This window comes from Hylobates moloch, unplaced genomic scaffold (assembly GCF_009828535.3).
Source record: "Hylobates moloch isolate HMO894 unplaced genomic scaffold, HMol_V3 SCAFFOLD_5, whole genome shotgun sequence".
NCBI classification, from domain to species: domain Eukaryota; kingdom Metazoa; phylum Chordata; class Mammalia; order Primates; family Hylobatidae; genus Hylobates; species Hylobates moloch.
In genome coordinates, this window is record NW_026652280.1 from 45,870,359 (window position 1) to 45,890,251 (window position 19,893).

A 19,893-nucleotide genomic window follows, 5' to 3' on the forward strand; every position below is an offset into this window, starting at 1 on the left:
TATTCTATGAATATAATTTTTAATATTACCTAGAATGGCTTTGTAAATTTGCATCGTTGCTTTCCCAATACTTAAAAGTTGCTATTACTTTTAATAGCCATAGAAACCTGCTAACAGAAGTCACACATATTGAGAGAAGAAATGAAGAATTTAGAAAAGACAAATAACTCACAATCTTCGCACCTAGAATTAAACATTAATAGTCACTTGCGATTATATATATTCTCTTTTTTGATGTAGAGTTGTTTTTTCAGCAATACCAATTGGCTGGGTGCCATGGCTCATGCCTGCAATCCCACACTTTTGGGAGGCTGAGGTGGGAGGATTACCTGGGGTCAGGAATTCGAGACCAGCCTGGCCAACATGTGAAACCCTGTCTCTACTAAAAATGCAAAAATTAGCCAGGCATGGTGGTGGGCACCTGTAATCCCAGCTACTCGGGAGGCTGAAGCATGAGAATTGCTTGAACCCGGGAGGTGGAGGTTGCAGTGAGCCAGGATCTCACCACTGCACTCTATCCTGGTTGACAGAGCGAGAGTCCGTCTCAAAAAAGAGAATAAATAAATAAAGAGGTCACTTTTACATAACATTTTAAGTGTTATTTTTCACTCAACATAGTACAAGTTACATGTCATTGGTTATTTTTCTCCATATTATATATGGTGATTGCATAATATTCCCATAGGGCTAGACCAATTCATATAATCACTTCTCTTTTGTTAAATATTTGCCAATTTTTCTAATATTTACTTTTACAGATAACTGTTGTTAATTTTGAAGGCTAGGTAGCCAATGATTTTCAGCCTTCCAATGTTAAGTAGTAAATTAATAGTTTATATAGAGAAAGATTCTGGTACAACGTGTTTGTCACTTTCTGATTAGAACTTTCTGATTAGAATCACTTAGAGTGATCCTACATCAAAACCTGAAGGGTGAGGGCCAGAATTCTGCATCTATTTCAATGCACTTTGAAGTTTCAGAACCACTGGTAATCTGAGTAAAATTATATAGGCAGATGACTTCAACAATAACATTAATAGAAAATGCACAAATTTGGAAGAACATTTAGCTTTCATTTGTCTCAATTTCTTCCTGTATTAAGTAAAAATGATGATATATCCTAACGTTAGGGTAATATTAAGGGAACAATGGTGTTTATCAAGAGTTCATTTCCAACTTCAAAATGCAGGCTTTGAAGACTGTTAGGAAGAATATGACTCTTTGAATACTAGAGATCATATACTGTGATCATAACATACAACAAACATTATGCTAAGCAGTATATATGTATTCTACCCTCACAACAATCTTGCCAGGTTACCATAATTCCATCTTATAGGTAAGCTTGGATGGTCAGTTGGGTTAAGTAACCCAGGTTACATTGTTTGTAAATGTCAAAATCTGAATTCAAACAAGACTTTCTGGTCCTATGGTGTGTGTTCTTTCAACTCTAGTATTCTGTCAGGCTATATGCAGAAAGGTAGAGGTATAGCCAGCCAGACAAAGTTTCTTCCTGGTTCAATATAGAGTTATTGTATGCTTACTAGTTTCTCTCTTCCCCATGGTACTTAAATATGGCAAGGGAGTATTCAGAGCAGATGCTTTTATAGAGTTTATTGAAAGGCAAACCTTGAATTTATGTTTTTTGGATTTTTTAAGCCTTTGCATTTTACAGGCTCTAATTGTCAAGTACAGGTCAAGTGGTGTATACAGTGTTCAGAAGTTTTGAAAAAAATGTAACGAAATACTCCACTAAACAAAAACGTATCTCTACTGACAGTTTCCTTAAAATTTACAGCTAGCCAGGTGCAGTGGCTCATGCCTATAATCACAGCTACTCTGGAAGCTGAGGTGAGAAGATCAATTGAGCCCTACAGTTTGAGATTACAGTGAGCCATGATACACTACTGCATTCCAACCTGAGTGACAGAGTGGGGCCCTGCCTCTAAAGAAAAGAAAAGAAAAAAGTACAGCTACTCACAACAAAGAAGACTGAAGCAGTCCATGCATGCTGACATTTACCTAAAACTCATGGTTTATAAAGGGCAGGACCTTTGGAGAAAGTGGATTCTTTCAGTTGACTTAGTATCTTTGACTCTTTCTTTATCTGAAAATGAGAAAACCACCTTCTTAGTTCTCAGAGGTGGCTTTAGATCTAGCAAAGCCTGAGATAAAGTGATTAATACACAAGGCCCTTTATTATCTTGCTTGGTGAATAAATAATCCAACTTTTTCTTAGAAGTCTAATGGCATGGGCAAAGGAAAAATAAATAATTTAGATCATTTACTGAAAAAGTTATACTTTTTGTCAAGTTAGGTCTTCAAAAATAGCTGATCTCATCACTCATGCAAGAACCTTGATAAACAGACAGCCTTACAAGTTCATTATCTTACCTTCTATAGGAGCCTCCTCTTCTTAGGAGATTCTGAGAATAATTTTAATTACCTACCATAGTACACTGAGATCCAGAGCCTTACATTTGTTTCTGCCTCTGCATAGGAGGTCTCTCTACTTGTCCACTTGACATGGTCCCACACCTTCACACTTTCTTCCATTCTCTACGAAAATATTCTTTCCCTCTCAGTTATCTTGGGCTGCACAACAGAATACCACGGACTGGTGGCTTCAACAATAGAAATTTATTTTCTCACAGTTCTGGACGCTGGAAGTCCCAAATCAAAGTGCCAGCAGGGTTGGTTTCTGGAGAGGTCTCTCTTTCTGGCTTGCAGATGGCAGCCTTCTTGCTGTGTCCTCACATGGTCTTTCCTCTGTGCTCACATGGACAGAGAGATATCTGGTGTCTCGCTCTTCTTATAAGGACACCAATTTTCTTGGATTACAGCCCCACCCTTATGACCTTATTTAAGTTTAATTACCTCATTATAGGTCTTATTTCCACATACAGTTACATTGGGTATAGAGGTTCAACTTATGAATTTGGTAGGGGGGCCACATTTCAGTTCATAGCACCTTTTCAGCCAGGCCTTCTCTGGGAACCCTTTATACATTACAACCTCCACACTTTGATATTTTTTATGTACTTATAATGCTTTGTTTTCCTTCATAGCACTTACCACTTTAAAATATACTATACATGTTTTGTATTTCTCTCTTTGTTACCTGTCTCCATCCACTGGAATAAAAGCTCAAGAATGATGACAATTTGTTCATTGTGGTACCCATAGCATCTCTGCCATGCCCTGGCAAAGAGGAATCTATGATACAAACATTTCTTGTGTGTATTAATGAGCTATCCCTATGTTATGCACGATGGAAGCTACTACAGATACCAAACTAGAAGAAATACTACAACTTCTCTTCAGTAACTTTTAGTCCAGAGATAGATAAGGCTCACCATAAATGAATCGTAGCCCCTGTAACCATAAGATATAACTCAGGGAATGACCAAAAAGGAATATAGGGATCCGTATTGTGCACAGTCCAGAAAGACATTTGCTTTCCACACAGAAACTAACTTTATCAGATTTGCATAAATCTATTTGCTAAACTATGAGTCAAGAAATCAGATTTTTCCATTATTAAAGTTAACATTCATTTTTTGTAATATTTATATGAGCCAACTATGAAACATAAAAACAGGTCAAATCTGTGTGTGGAAGGATGTTTTAAAATCCACCTTCACAGTCACAAACAGAAATGTCCCATGACCATATTTTAATAAACAACCATGTGTTAGAATAACTGATTACAGAGCCCAGTTTCTCCTTTCTGATAAATTACTTTGAGAGTCTCTTTCTTAAAAAAAAAAAAAAGAGAAGGAAATTACTTTTAGGTCTTGACCAAAGGGTGTTCCAAGTGAAGAGGTCCCAAATCTCAGTAAGCGGGCAAAGGTGGTTTTATTTTTTTTCAGCATCGCTTCATTAATCTGAATGTAAAACTATAGAAAAAAGTCTTTAATTTAGCTAGAAAATAACACTCATTTGCTTGCTAAGGTCTAGCAACAAAATAATGTTAATGCACATTACTACCTATTATTACAACAGTGAACACAAAATGAAATGAGCACATGCTGATTTACCTTCTCTGGTGAATCATGCATGGCACGAAACTGCAATCCTGAAGCAAGCTAGACCATCTGTGCTGTTTTCTCCAGATGAGCCAAATTTGATGACAAACCATTCTCCATATATAGGAGTTTTTCTTTCTTTCTCTCCATTTTGTATTAGAAAGTATAGTTTCTCCAATAGAAGATGCAGAAAACTATTTTGCATCTTCTACTATACTGCTAAATATTTTGACTCTGAGCCTGGATAAAGCAGTCTGGAAATTAAATATAACTTCAAAAGACACATCTTTTCAGAACTTGCATTCCTCAATTATTCTCTCCATCCATATGCAAGCTGTTCTGGGAAATAGGATGGCCCAGAAAGGTACATTTGAATGGCGTTTCTGATAAATTTCTTCCACCTTATGATAATGTTTTATGGTACAAATTTTCTTGAAAAATCAAGTCATGAGAAAAACCATGTATTCCCTGTAATTCAGGGCCTAGCATAGAGATGGTGATAAAAAAATTTTTGCTTATTGAACGTTGGATGAATTTTGGCACTGAAAGTACCTTCATCTTTAGAATCCCTTGACAAGTATTAAAGGTCAAGGAGTGAGGTCCTTTTATACTCAGTGAGATGACATGTTTTACTTAAGTAGAAAGGGAAGTTAAAATATCTTTTTGAAAATAGGAAATTGCAATTTATCACTAAATCTAAACATAAATTTCTTAGTTTCACAATATCTTCAAATAAATACTTATCAAGATACTTAAAACATTAGGTTGCCAGATGGCTTTAAGATAAATATTTGCAAGCAAGAGGTGATAAAAGATGGGTTTGGCCTGTGGGCAAGATGATGAGTCAGACACGGAGCAGGAATGTGAATCACCCAACGTCATGCTCTCACAGCTGGGGCAGGATGACAATGCAGTGTGGACCACTTGGTGCTACAGACTAGGCTTCTCTGTGGAGTGACAGTCATCGCTTGTGTCCTCAGTCACCAGTGTGGAATTAAGAGAGTGGTAGGATTCACTTAAACAGGCGAGCATTTCTCAGAAAAATACTGATACAGGTGAAGCTAATCTCTGGCTCTATATATATCTTGATGTTATCAGCTGGATGACTCTTGTATGCTTTTTCATTTTCCCCAGTGATCAAAATATTTTCCTTCTGTGATCACCAGCAGAGTGGGGAGCTTTTATTTCTCAAAAGTACTGCATGACACATTTATAAGTTCCCTGACTTCAATCCAAACTTGCAGCTTCCATGTGTAACTCTTTGTTTTCTTATTTGAATCCTATTAAGTAATATGAATAGTCAGAAGCAATTTCTTCTCCTTTAAAAAAATTAATTGCTCACACTGCAATTTTATCAAGATACTCCATTTTTTTGGCATTGGTTTCTGTAATAGTCTCTGTAACACTAGTTAACTTTTAAATACAGGAATATGTTTTATTTTTTAAAAAAGTATTAAAGAGTCAATGACCACCAAGGACATCAGGCACCACAAATATTGTTTCAATATGTTAACTTTTAAAACGTCAGTTATTAACATTACCATCTGAACAAATTCCTAGATTCATGAAAGAAGGCTTTGGGGACAGAGCTCTGAACTATGTAAAGGATATGTGAGACAAAGTAGTAAATATAGAAAGCCATGTTTGCTCATTTCTGCCTGCCAGCATAATTTCACAAAGCCCCTGACTCTGTGACAAGATGCAGTTCTCTGGAAGAATGCTTTGAAGACAAAACTGGATAGAGCACACGGTTCCCACATCTCTTGAATGAGTCACCATATTCCTCAAAGGATAAATAACCCTAGACCTTGCCTTTTCCTATAATAAGATAATGTCTGACAGGGTCAGTGATTATGCCTCTACAATCTATAACCAGACGTACTCTTGCACCCAAAATTTGATATGATTTTGCACATACTGAATCTTCACTGCCTGTATATAAGCGATGAGCCAAAACAGTTTTGGAATAGTCTGATGGAACCTCTCTGAAAGATCTCTCCAGGGCTATAGTCCTCAGTCTATAGTTCCCAGTAAGACTTCTGAATAAAACTAACTTTAATTCTTTACAAGCTTTTTTTTTCTCTAGTGGACAGTCATAAAACTCAAAAAGATCATTATCAGAAAAACAGTCTCTTTATTGATGAACCCTGTTCCAGGAAAGTAATTGGTATACTGATGGGGAAGAACTTGCTCTGCTGCCCCGTGGTACTGCCCTTAAACCATGGCAGATGAGGGGAAATATGTGCCCTTCTAGAGGTCTCACTCTTAGCCACTGGCAACCCTAGTTTCACCCACTTGGTTGCTTCCTTCCTTATTGAACCTTGCACATGTCTTGGTTATATTTTTGTCACATTATTTTATTGTTTTTCCCACTAACCTATATTTTTTTCAAGGTCTGAGACCCTCTGATTTTTCCTGGAATCCCCAGGAGTTAGCAAAATGTGTGCAGCAGCCATTGCATCTTCTAGCAAGTAAGAGGATGGGCTTTTGTTTCTGATAAATCTTTATACTCCAAATCTTAGCTGAGTGTTCTTAACTTTAAGCTCGCTAAGCCTCAGATTCCTTATTTATTACATAGATATAATAATAGTGCTTCCTTTATAGTTTTTATTTAAGAATAAATGTGATAATACCTGTAAAATGCTTTGCGGCACTTGTTACACTGCATTTCACTAATATTATCAATTATTATTTTTAAATTATTAATACGTTTAATGTTATCAACTATTACTTTTTAATCTTTATTTTTAACAAAGATAATTAAAAATAATGTTATCTTAACTGTTATTTTAAATTAATAAATTATTTTTAATGTTATCAATTATTTCTAAATGAGTATTTTTTAATAAAGCCTTTTTGGAACACCTCTGGAAAATCGCTGTAGTATACACTTAAAACTCTTCAAAGTTTATCGATATGAAGGGAACTTGTAAAATCTCCTCCATATTCAGATTGTGATGTATTCTTTAGGTTTATCTTTTAAGGTAATAATATTACTGAAAGTCACAATTATAAAACTGGAATTGTAAGGACTCGTAGCTTTGATTATTCCCAGTTGTTGCCAAGCAAATCTTTTTGGACAGAAAAGTTTCTACCAAAGACTCTTTCCAGTATCAACATATGAAGAAGAAAGAAACTGGATGTTACCCATCTCACAGTCTTTCTGATGGACAAAATGTGAGGACGTTCAGTGAGTATTTATCAAGGAGAGGTAATAGATTATCCATAGAGTACTACTCTGAATATAGTTTGTAAAAGCTTTAAAATTTGTAAGTTTTATAAGCTACCAGCTAATTTTTCATTGCTATTACTTTTCTTCCTGGAGATGTAAAGATTTTATCAAAAATATGCACCGAAAGAAAAAAAGAAATCTACACTGAGCTTACAGGTTAAGGGAAGAACGGGTGTAAAATGTGTTAGTGGCTTCCACTTAGAAGCCAATATAGAATACTGTCCCTACTCCTATGCCAACCCTTTCAAATCCTCAATTTAAGACAAACTGATTTGCAAATGATGTTTATATTACAGTAGGAAATGTTTTAATCTATATAAATGGACACACATAAATGTTGTCACTTCTATAGGAGGAGAGAAAAACCCAGGAAAAGCTCACATTTCCTAGTTATTGAGGTCGGTCACACTTTGCTATATCTAGACAATGCTATAACATCCCAGAATTGTACACTGAAATCAATCAAAGAAAATAGAACCATAGTTCCGCACTCCTCTGAGGTCCCTCTGTGTTCCTTCTTCATTGAAGAATGAAGATTCTGGGCACTGTGTTTTCCTGAAATAAAATCACAATATGAAACTACAGATATAAGTTGAATCAAAAGTGAAATCTATTTTCCATTTATGAACTTTTTTTTTTTTTTTTTTTTTTGAGACGGAGTCTTGCTCTGTCGCCCAGGCTGGAGTGCAGTGGCGCAATCTCGGCTCACTGCAAACTCCGCCTCCCGGGTTCACGCCATTCTCCTGCCTCAGCCTCTCCGAGTAGCTGGGACTACAGGCGCCCGCCACCACGCCCGGCTAATTTTTTGTATTTTTAGTAGAGACGGGGTTTCACCGTGGTCTCGATCTCCTGACCTCGTGATCCGCCCGCCTCGGCCTCCCAAAGTGCTGGGATTACAAGCGTGAGCCACCGCGCCCGGCCCATTTATGAACTTTTGACAAAATACTTTGTGATGGCCCTACAGAAAATGAGATGGAATGTGTATAACTTCAAGTGTCCAAGACCTTGTTTTAAAGCAGCTGGTGCCCCCACTCTCGGGCCAAGTTGTTACTTATGAGGAGTGTCCATTTGCACAGCGTGGTGAGTATAGTAAATAAGGACCTGTACACTTCAAAACTGCTGAGTACATTTCAAATATTCTCACCACAAAAACAAGTATTTAAGATGATGAATATGTTCACTAGCTTGATTTAACTACTCCATATTGTATTCATAAATTGTAACATCACTTTTTACCCCATAAATATGTACAACTATAATTTGTGAATTACAATGAATAAAAATTTTAAAATGAGACTTTAGATGGTAATTTTAGCTTAAAAAAAAAGTACCTCCGAAACAGACTTTCCCATAAATGCAATGAAGGTATTACATAAAAATCCTAACTACCGATAAAAGCAGACTCGGGGGCTCCTTTATTCACAGAACTGACATTCAGCCAGTCTTCACTGATTTGTTTTCATAGGGCCACTTCTTTTGTGTAGCATGTGTTTAGATTGGTTAGTTGACCCTTACAAGATTGCTAAATATTTTAAATACATGCTTTACTTATAGTCAGGTAGCACAATGGGATATTTACTATAGTTGCAAAACTTAAAACTGGTTAAATAAAATGGTCAAAACTTCAACCTTTGTTTTGTTAACTCAGGTGATTTTCCTCTAAGTAGTGAGTCTATGGTAGTTACATTGGCAACTTGGTTAAAAGTTTCTATAGGGATGAGTACTGGGTTCATCACTCAATTTAGACTTCTAAATTAGTTGTGACATTTGATTATTTCAACTTTTCATTTTTGCAGCTCACTGCGAAGCACTGTGTGATCTTCACTTGAAATATTCAGTCTAGGCGATCTACAGTTAAAGACTTCAAATAATTTTATGGGATGTGAAACACTTTCTAGGATTTTTGTTCAATTGTCTTCTCTAGCAAGAAGCCCACAACTGTTCTATCAACTACACTGCTAGCTGGGTTCCTTCCAAATAACATAATTATATTTGATTACAATGAAGTATTTACGTGAATAAATACTGGATAAATCACTTGTTCTTTGATAAGTGCTATGATGGATACAAATAAATACTTTAGATCCTAACATAAATTATTATTCAAATTAGGCTACATTATTGTATTAAAAATAATGGCACATTTATACAAGAATTGTGTTAATTGTACTTTTATGAAAATAAAAACACACAGAGCATTCAGGTAAGTTTCATTAAGTGTCAGCTTAGAGAATGCTGAGCTGTTCAGTTTTATACTAATAGGTTTTGGACTAGATAATGCCTGTGGGGTAATGCAATGAGAAAAAATTTTAAAAACAAACTCTGCAATTCTAAATAAAATTAAGAAAGCATTTTGTAAATATGTTAGTAGAAAAAATAGTGGAACAAAAAAGCATCATCATTGTAGTGAAAATAATGTAATTAACATAGAAATATCCATCCTATCCTGGCTTACCTGAATAAATTTGACTTTTAATATTATTATTAAGTTTGGTTTTTGGAGGAGGAAAAAGTATTTTTTTTTTTCCTACGAAAGTAAATATCCTCTTTCGCCATCTGGTGGCTAAACACAACATCTTCTGTGTAGGTGAAAAGCAGGAGATTTAATTAAGCCAACTGTGTTTATGCTTTGATTCATCTTACTGAAAAGATATGCATATTTCTTTAACCTATGTAAATATAACTGAGGCAATTTTGTTTTAATGGCTCACAGCATTTCATTCAAATAACTCTAGCTACAATATTTCATGTAGGATTTTTAAAAATTAACCAAAGCAATTCTTTTAAGAGATCATTTTCTGAATTATTCATTTTGAAAGTTAAAAATATATGCGATGGTAACAATTTGTTTACCTGAATGCTTTTTGGTATAAAAAATTAAGATCTTAATGAAAACAAAGTCCAAATATAGTCTTAAATGATAAGCATAACTGCTACAATTTCTGAAGTTTCAGTTTTAGATTTTCCTGTTTTAACCATAGTTATAACCATATGTTGACAAGTCACCATTACCAAAAAGCAGCGTGGGTAATTTAACAGTATATGGTTTAAGTTGTCCCTATGAATTTTAAATAGAATTTCCAATTATTAGTACATTTAACATATATAAATTACTTCATTTCATTAAAAAATTAAAATGACAATTATTTCATGTTTAATTTCTTTATTTTCTCCAGAATATCTTAATATTGAAACCCAAGTTGTTACTTTGAGAAAGGGAAAGACAGAGAAACATGAAGAGACAAACATTTCATTTCATTTAACTTATGGTATTGTGAGCAGTCACTTTTGTAGGCAACACTTGTTTTCTTTGTAGAAAAGAAATAAAAAACAAACAGCACCATTAAAGAATGCATGATCCCTGAATTCTAAACAAAACACTGTCTAAAAATTTTTGTAAATGCTTGTTGCACTCAGTCACATTTAGTCAGGTATCAAAGCAAGCGTAACAGTATTAAATTGTTGCAGTCTTACTGAATCAACTGCTCCCCCTTCTGAGGATTTTACACACCTTTTCTGAGTTTTTCCTGTGGGAATAATATATTCTTTGGTAGAGGACTGAAGGAGGATTTTACTTTTCTGTATGCTGATATAAAATGTCTATGTAGGTTCAGGGCCTTCGCCCCCAATCTGTTTGTCATGCATGTTATGTTTGGGTTGATTTCACATTTTGCTGTTACACTGTAGGAGTAATACCGCCTTTAAAAAAGGCATTAAATGGCTAATGTCAAACAGATGTAAACATTCAGAATACTGACCAAAAAAAAAAAAAAATAGTACAAACGAACACACATTAAAAAAAAAAGAAACTACTGAAAATATGTATCATATCAGGTTTCCATGAAGCAGGAGAGGGAGGGGAATACAGCAGTACAAGAAAATTATGGCAACCAAGTAAAGCACTTTCTTTGAAACATTCAAGAACAGTACAAATACAACAAAGTTTTTCTACAGTCTAAATTATTCTGCAACTATCAAATATAGTACAAAGCGAAATAGTATGTGCTATAAAAAAGCAGCTCCTTTAAATTATAGTAAAAATGCTTTTTGTTCGCTTTACAGTGACAAAGCATGAAGACTGAAGACGACAGGAATTTTATATTTAGTAACATTTTGGCTACATAGGCCCCTGACAGTCTGATTCAGAGTTCCTGTTCTAGGACTCTTCACAATTGTTCTCTGGGAACGCAGATGGACAGTGACTCTGGGCTCTGCATGCTCAGGGGGTCATTCCCACTAGGCAGCTACCGCTGTGCTGGGCCTCACCACCATACAGACGATGCTACCCTAGGCTTGGCTTCAGCTTCTAAAACCTGGGACTTCATCATACCACGGAGGAACTGGGAAACCAGAGGCCACGGTAGGTAACTTCCACTTTTGAAATTGTGCGGGGGTTTGTAAAGGAAATGGGGCTACAGCAACGGGTATTCCTACTCTCGAGTGCATTATAAAGCACCATATGCACCAGCTTGTTTTTGTGTGTTTATTTTGAACCAAGTTAAGAATATCCAAGGTCCAGCAGTCAACTAAACTTTCTATATAGCTCATCCCAGAAACACATACCACCCCGAAGTCTTTATAGCAACCAGGCTCAACCTCATAGGTTTGTTTTCAAGTTTTTTTTTTTCTTCAAACTAGACCTTCGCAGGGAAATATTATATAACTATGGTGCTCAGTTCACCAAAATTTCTGCTATTCTCACTTTGGGGAAGAAAAAAATATTTTCATTTTGAAAATGAATTTGCATCACAATGCTCTTATTAACATGCCCATTAACTAACCTAAATGTCTTTATACACCTCAGGCATATGCATATCTTATAGGAGGAGGATTAGGGAATAGCAGTTTTCTTCCTTCCCCTGCTCCAAAAGTGCTACTTAGGGAAATACATCCTTTGTGATTAAAAAAAAAAATTGTATGGTACATGTGCAAGTTCTATTCCTGATAAGAATAAAACTCTGTCCAGTAATCAGGATAATGCACACGCTAACATTTGCACACTACACCACAATAACCATGTAGTAAATAACATACTCCATTTGCACATAGCAGACACATGTAGAAATCAGAAAACTAAGAACCTACTCAGTCAATTCAAATATACTGGATTTTGTGTGTATATATATTAAATGGAAACCTATAAAATATCTGACCCACATTTTACACCTAAATTTCTCTTCTTCCTTTCCCTTATATTTTAGCTTAAAGATATTAATTTTTCAGTAATATAAACCATATGAGAACACTAGGAATTTGAACTGGAGCGCAAAAAAAAAAAAAAAAGCAAGGGCGCAGAAAAATTATGCTAATCGGACCTGGATGATAGAATCCATGCACTATCAACAATTGATTCTCCAAGCCTGTTATGTGAAAAATCAAAACATACAGAAGGACACTTTTCCTTATTCCCAATAAGCAACTTGCAGGCAGTATTCAACAATGAAGGAACTGATAATGAGCTCAGTATCTCATCAGCCTCAATTGTACCTCACATACTGAGTGCAAAGGTTCTGTAGACTGGAGTTTCTTCCAACACCATGTCAGTTACTGATGTGATGGGTTTCAATTTGCTGGTGTAGACAGTATCTGACACTGGTATAGCAGTGACTGAATTTGGAAGGAGTTGGCATGCAAGTGTCTGTATTATAGGGGTGCCCCATGTGAGACTAAGAGCATGATCTTCGAAATCAGGGTATCAGAGCCAGGCAGACAAAGACACCACTGATAAGGATGCCACCCCAACACAACCTGGCATGCAGTGAAGAGAAAACTAAGGATCCGCTGGAACTTATGCTGCTTTCCTCGGGAAAGGCTGGTTAAGTGCATTGCTAACTTTTTCAGTCATTAGTTTTGCCAATTTTACTGTGAGAAACAGAAATGACAGTACTGAAGCACCAACATCATGGCTACAGCAGCAGGCCTTTCTTTGCTTTCTTTCTAAGATAAAGTACCTCTCACTATCAGCAATTTGTTATTCGAAATGATATCTGTATCACCTAAAGAAATTTGGCAACATCACAATATGGAGAAAAAAAATATCATATAGTTGGTTATTATAAAAAAATCACAAGCGCTCTTGTTTTCAGGAATGTAATTTCTGCTCATTCCAGTCAACTTTTAAGACGTGTTTTATGGGAATGTCAAAAAGTTTACAGTGATTAGGATGATCCTATGTGAAAATACTGGTCATTCTTACCCTGGATACAGATGATTCCCCACCCCCCCCATGTTTGCTTTTTAAATTCTACAGCCACAATCAATCAATGGGTTAATGGCACTCCACATTTTGTGCTCTGTAATCTGAAGTGAAATGGGCATGGTTGGTTTTTGTTTTCTTTCATCTTCCCTCAATGTGCGTGTGCTTTTGAACTTGCTTTTGAAAACAGAGCCTCCTGAACTACGGCTGTCCTCTGGTATGAGGGTGGCCAAAGTATATGGAATGTAGCTCAAATACTCAACACGCAGACTTATACTGGATGCACGCTGAAGATAACTGTTAAGATGCAGTATCCCTTTTTCAAAAGCAGTTCCCCCAAATATGAAGAATGTATTGAATATACCTGAGGGAAAAAACAAAACGTGCCATACATACCTAGAACAGTTTTTTTTCAAAATAAGGGTTATTTCAAAGTTGAATTATATAGGTTGTAAATAATGAGAAAAGCGATTGTTCTGAAAAATGTTGACACTTTAGCCTCGGGTAGTCCCTTTTATCATCAATGACACTTTTACAAAGATATGGCCAACCTCTGCAAGGTCTGAAGCCAGAATGCATGGGTGTCATCAATAAAGGGCTACAATGATTTCCATCCCCCACTTTTAATATCTAGTAATTCATTAGAGTGAATAGGATATTTACATTATCAACACATTTATGTGTGCATATACAGCATCTTATTTCCTTGCTTTGAAGTTTAGGGTCTTTTTTTTTTTTTTTTCAAACCTGCTCTTAAGTTTAGGGTCTTTTTTTTTTTTTTTTTCAAACTTGCTCTTAAAAGCCACACATGAAGCTCTAAAATCCTCTGGGCTTATGGCTATTGGCTGGCCAATTGCTGTCATATGATCAGGTGTCAAAGGGCTAGAACCAGATTGCTGGGCATGAGTCCCATGCAATTTCAGATGTAGGACACATTTCACTACCATATGTGTACAAATTCCAAGGAAGATCCAGATATTCTGCCATAGTCTCTGAGAAAGTAAAACAGGAGGAAAGATAATACTCAGGACAGTGGATTTCATTAATGGCATACCTCCTTTAATACATCTTTTGTGATAGGAGTAAATACAAGGAATCACACATTTAAATCAGATTCCCCTTTCTAAATAGGATTTAATCACTGTGGTAAAGCTAGGTCCAGAAAAGTCAACTGTAAAATTCCTTTCTGTAATGGCTCATCTATAGAAAAATGCATAACCACTTTAAATCATTCCTCTCATTCTCCTTACACATCTGCATTTCTGGTTATTAAGTAACTAAAAATATCCTTTTCCTATCTACACCTCGGTTAAAAGAAGAAAAACAAAAATGGGGCATTGACTTGTATACACATGGACAGAAAGAAACTTTCCAAAGCTAGGAATGGCAACTGAACACATAAAAGACATGCCAGTGAGCCATTCAGTTGGGATGCATCCTCCCCTTTATGAGAAATGCAAGAAAATAATGCCATAGAGAAAAGGTACCTGCTCCAAAGCAAAATAAATTAGCATGATAGAAACCACTGCATTATTCGATTTGTTGTTGCTGATGCTATTTGGCTTTTCCGTGTGGAAAAGGGATACTGCATCTTTCACTCAGCTCTTATCGTACAACCAGGCATGCTACACAGAGTTTTGAAGGACCTATGCAGTCGTCATGGCAGAAGGCCCCACAGCCTTTGCACACAATCATGGCTTTCAGCCGGCAAGAGCATTTCAGTTCCAATTCATCTGCATTGCTGCTGTCGGCAAAGTTCTGAACGGGCATCTGAGCGTTCTGACCAGACAAGCCCGTGGCAGGATTGGAGCCACTTCCCAAAATCCCAATGGACTTTTCAATTGCAGATGCTGCCCTTTTGAAACTCGTGCTACCAAAGTGTATTGTTGGATAATTTCCACAGAGCTGCTGTTGTTGCTGCACCTGCATTTTCTGAGCAGCGAATTGGGTAAAAGGCTTTTGTGGCTCAGAAAGCAAATAGGAAGAGAAATCTGCATTTTTTAGCGCAAATGCTTTTAACTGTTCTTTCATTTCATTCTGGTCATAGGAAACTTGTTTCATGCCCAGTTCACAGCTGCTGCTTAAACCTTCCTCAAAAGAAAGAGGTTCCGATTTTATATTGCTACATATGCCCGTGGACTGTGGCCAACTAAGTCTCTTAGTGGTTTCCATGGTAACTGGAGGTTGTTTTTGATCGGATGGGACTTCTGCATTAGGGAGAGGTGGAGGTAGTGGAGGTGGTGGGGGGGGAGGCGGGGGCAAAGCCAAGGGTGGAGGGGGAGGGGGAGGCGGCGGCGGCGGCGGATGTACTAGTGCTTTGTTTGGCATTGCGTGTGCAGTGCCTCCCACCTCATCACCTTCTTTCATGGGCGTATTGGGCGATAACATGTTGGCTAACCTTAGCTGGTGAGGGGCTGAGGAAAGACTAACCTCTCCCAATCCCTTCTGTTCAAGATGCCTGTTGAAGGCAAATGCATTACACCCAACTGGGGTCTTGGAAGAGGCCTGTAATAGAGCTGCAGTAGGAATGGGGCCCCTGGCAGCCATAGGCATTTGGTAAAACTGCTGTCTGTGTGAGGTACCAGCATCAGGGTGGAAGCCGCCATTCTTGTCAACATGAAATAGGTTCTGCTGGAAGCTACACGAGGGGAGCAGCCGCTTTTGCTGTTTGACCTCAGGGCTGTGAACAATTCTGTTCTGCATGGAGTGCTTGTTTAGCCATTCTTGCTTAAATGGCTGGCTGTGTCCTAGCTGACTCATGCCAGAATTGATGACACAAGGCACCCCTTTAACATCTGGCTCCACCAACAATTTTCCTGGTTCACATTTAACTTGAGTGTGTTCTCCTACAGTCCTAGCTACTCTCTTTTTGGGGTGGTTTTCTCGCTTTTTCATTTGGAGTGGTGCCAGAGTCCCTGCCAAGTAGCCCTTACCATCTGGATTTGGAGAGCTGGGCGGAATTTCAACGTTTCTCTCTGGTGCTGTTTTGCCCACTGAGGTAGTTTGAAGAGGCAATGGAAGCCTGTTGATTTCGAGCTTGGCTCCCAATCTGGGCTGTGGCAACACTTTTTCCAAAGGCAGGTTGCCCTGTAGTAACTGCGTCACCAGTGGATTGTTAGCCTCCACAGAGGACAGACGACAGCTTGAGCTCCCTGCACCAGGGACTCTTTTCAGGGTGTCGGTAGCCAAGGAAATAGCCTCTTCCATGGGACTCGAGGTGGAAGCTTTTGCGTTCTGTGTTTGTTGTACACTAGAGGCTCCCTCTGCAACCGGGGGAGGCAGCTCGGGGGCGGGGAAGTCTTCAGTGTCCATTCTAAAGCCCTTGTCTGCTTCGTGAAGTTCAGATTTCACAGGAAGAGCAACATTTGTTATGAGATTCCTGGGATGAAGTTCTGACACGTTCAAGTAGCTGGCATGTTCAGTTTTGATAGCCTTTGGACAGCTTTGCTCTAGATATTCTTTTTGTTTACTTGAACCCGAGTGAGTAACCAGAGGCTGTCCTGTGCTCCTCATCCCATCATCATTCCAGCAAATCCGGTTACTTGGGTTATACTGATTGCTACAGGTTGTGTCTGCTTCACTTTTGAAAGGAGCTGGGCCACGTGCCTGCTCAGCAAAGTTATGACTGGGAGCAGTTGGTTCATTTAATTTATCTGGAACAAGGGGTAATTCTCGGAGACTTGTGCAGGTGGCCTGCAATGTTTTACTGTCTTGTTTTGCTGCCGAAGCAGCAATGAAAGTGGAACTGTGATCTACACCTTCATTGGCAACTGGCTCAGGCCTGCTAATCACAGACACCTGAGGACACGCCATGGGCTGTACGGATGCCTCTGTCCTCACTGGCCTGCCCTGCAGGTCCAAGCTGGCTTCTGAGCTTTCAACGGAGACAGTCAGAGACAAACTGGAGGTCAGCGTGGTGCTGTGGTCAACGATGACTTTACACGGAATTGATCGGTTTATGGCTGCTGGTGCAAAGCCCCCTGGTGGTTGCTGAGGTTTTCCAGAATTATCTGCCCTGTTTCGAGGCCCTGAATTTTTGTCCAAGCTTTCAGCACTTAATTTGGGAGGACTATCATAAGAGTTTATTGTCAGCATGTTTCCAGTAAACATTGCAACGGTCGGGTGTGCAACCAGAGAGTCTGTGACCGCTACGGAATCACTGCAGCTGAGGGCTGCTCTCACAGTGGTACCCATGGATACAGTGGCCTGTTCTTCACTCCCAGGTATGGCTATCTTCTCAGAAGGAAATCTGTTGTTAATTCCCGTTGGGGGAATCAAGACAGAGCTAGTGGAGAGGTGGTTTGGCAAATTGTTTCCGATGGATGGAGTTGGCACAGAGGTGTACTGAGTGGAGACTAAGTTACTAGCACTGCTGCTTGATATTAGTAACTGCTTATCATCCATGGAGCTTGATATGCTGGAGCCCTCTGTAGTGGCTGAAATGGGAGTGCTTTCAATACATTTTGGTATAATGGCTACGCATGGAGTGTCAGTTCCCTGGATGGTTTTTAACATGCTTATATTACAAGTAGAAATTGTAGTGTTTGCACTGTCAACAGACATTAGGACAGAGGATTTATCAACAGAACTCACAAAGGAATGTTCTTTAATTGCTCCCGATATAGCAGTGCTGCAAACAGATACAGGGACAGAATTTTTATTAAAAAGCATGGGCACACTGCTATTTTCAGAAGAGGTAGATGAAACAATTTTCTCAGATAAATGTGACACAGGTACGTTTTCATCAGAACTATGCACAGATAAGTCAGTGGCAGTTTCTGGAAGTTTACTTGGGTTAAGAGACTGCTGTAGTACAGTGGTGGTCTCCCGGAGGTGGGCAGACTTGTTGCTAGGAGATCTACAGTTTGGATTGACAATAATGACACCAGTCGAACCTTCCATTTTTGTTTCAGGGGTAGAAGAGACTTCTAAGTTTGGAGGCCCTTCCTTTGAGCTGAGTGGAGGTAATCGGGTCTCTTTAGAGGTCTGGAAGAGATGGGCTCGAGCTTGATGCTTTGCAAAGAGCTTAGCCTTTGTCTGCTCTTTGATGTGTGCCAGAGTTCTCGCCTTTCCACCCTCTCCTGGACTTCCCATGGCTCCAGAGACAATGCTCGCTGCAGCAGCCACAGCAGCAGCTGCAGCAGCCTCTCGCTGGGCCCGAGCTTGTTGGGCCCGGGCCTTGATATCTGCGAGGGTCCTGGCTCCTGTGTTCCTCCCGCCACTGACAGATGTGCTAGTGGATGCTCGAGACTCAGGTTTGGAGACTGGTTGGCTCTTGATTATAAAAGGTGGCCCAATTTTGGAAAGCTGAATCTAAAAGGAGGAGAGAAAAAAAAATATAATGTGCTTCATACATGATCACAGAGGAGGCACGTAGAATGTGATAATGCAAGGGAAAAGACTAGCTGCATTCTCTCATAATGTGCCATGAACTACACCTAAATCCCTGGATGCACCTTTAGGGCATAAAGCAACAAGAAACCTAGTATGAATAGAAAAAATTAAGTTTTTAATCTGTTTTTTAATCTACAAAAACATCCATTGTAACTTCATTTGGCATGGAAATGAAGCATCTTCTTAATGAATCATACAAATGGATACAAAATTCATGCTTCTAGAAGTGCGGTAGGCTAAAAAGACTTCGAGATATTTAATTTTAAAATATCTTTTTTAGTGGCATAAAAAAGTGGAACTTCAACTCTATTTGAGTTTGTCTGTCTTAATTTGACCCAAAGAAAAAAGCCCTGACCGAGATGTTGACAACTAGAATTCTCATTTTGACTTTACACAAAGGAACTTTGTGATCCTAGGCTAATCACTGTGTACCTCAGTTTCTCCAATAACCTCTCTGAGCCAAGAACGCTATGATTTTTATGCACTCCCATGCTACCTTGCATGCTGCTTTATACATACATGACAAGAACACAAGAGAAGTTTGTAAACTCAGTTGTAAAATGAGACTAGTTATTTCTGGTCTATTTCCTTCAAAGAGCTGTTTTAAAGATGGAATGAGACTACATTTGTCAGAGTGTTCTGTTTTCCAAAGGGATTGTATTATCATTACATTTGCATAAAGGCAAGGGAAACTCTGATTTTCTGTCTCTAAAAGATTTATGCATTGGACAGTTTCTTTTGATACTGGTAATCCATAATCTGCTGAATTTTGTAAACATCCCAACCCATACTGTTTACCAATTCTTGGTAATTAAGAGACTCACAGAGTCATCACCAAATTCATGAGGCACAAGGTCTAACAGCCAGCATTCCATAGCAAGGCTGTGTTGCTCTAGTCACTAAAAGCATTCTTAGTCATGGCTGTGTAGAGCTAGAAGGACTCTAGTTGATGTCCCTCATTTCACAGTTGAGGAAACTGAGGCTGTGCAGGTAAAGTAGTTTGCCTTGGGATCATATAACTAGTGAGTGACTAGAGCCTTTGG

The 19,893-nt window shown here is 38.3% G+C and overlaps 1 protein-coding gene across 7 annotated transcripts in view; it reads right to left on the reverse strand.

Annotated features, from left to right (window-relative positions):
• Positions 1–7,605: 7,605 nt before the first annotated feature.
• Positions 7,606–19,893, reverse strand: part of ASXL3 (ASXL transcriptional regulator 3) — a 178,013-nt gene continuing 165,725 nt past the window's right edge. For 6 of the 7 annotated variants that reach the window (XM_058438506.1, XM_058438500.1, XM_058438501.1 and 3 more), the window contains one exon: positions 14,622–18,769. In XM_058438506.1, coding sequence (XP_058294489.1) covers positions 15,062–18,769 — 3,708 coding nt within the window. In that variant the 3' untranslated portion in view covers positions 14,622–15,061. Of the gene's footprint in view, positions 7,816–14,621; positions 18,770–19,893 lie in introns of those variants that run through there. The other variant, XM_058438505.1, reaches the window with a different exon arrangement.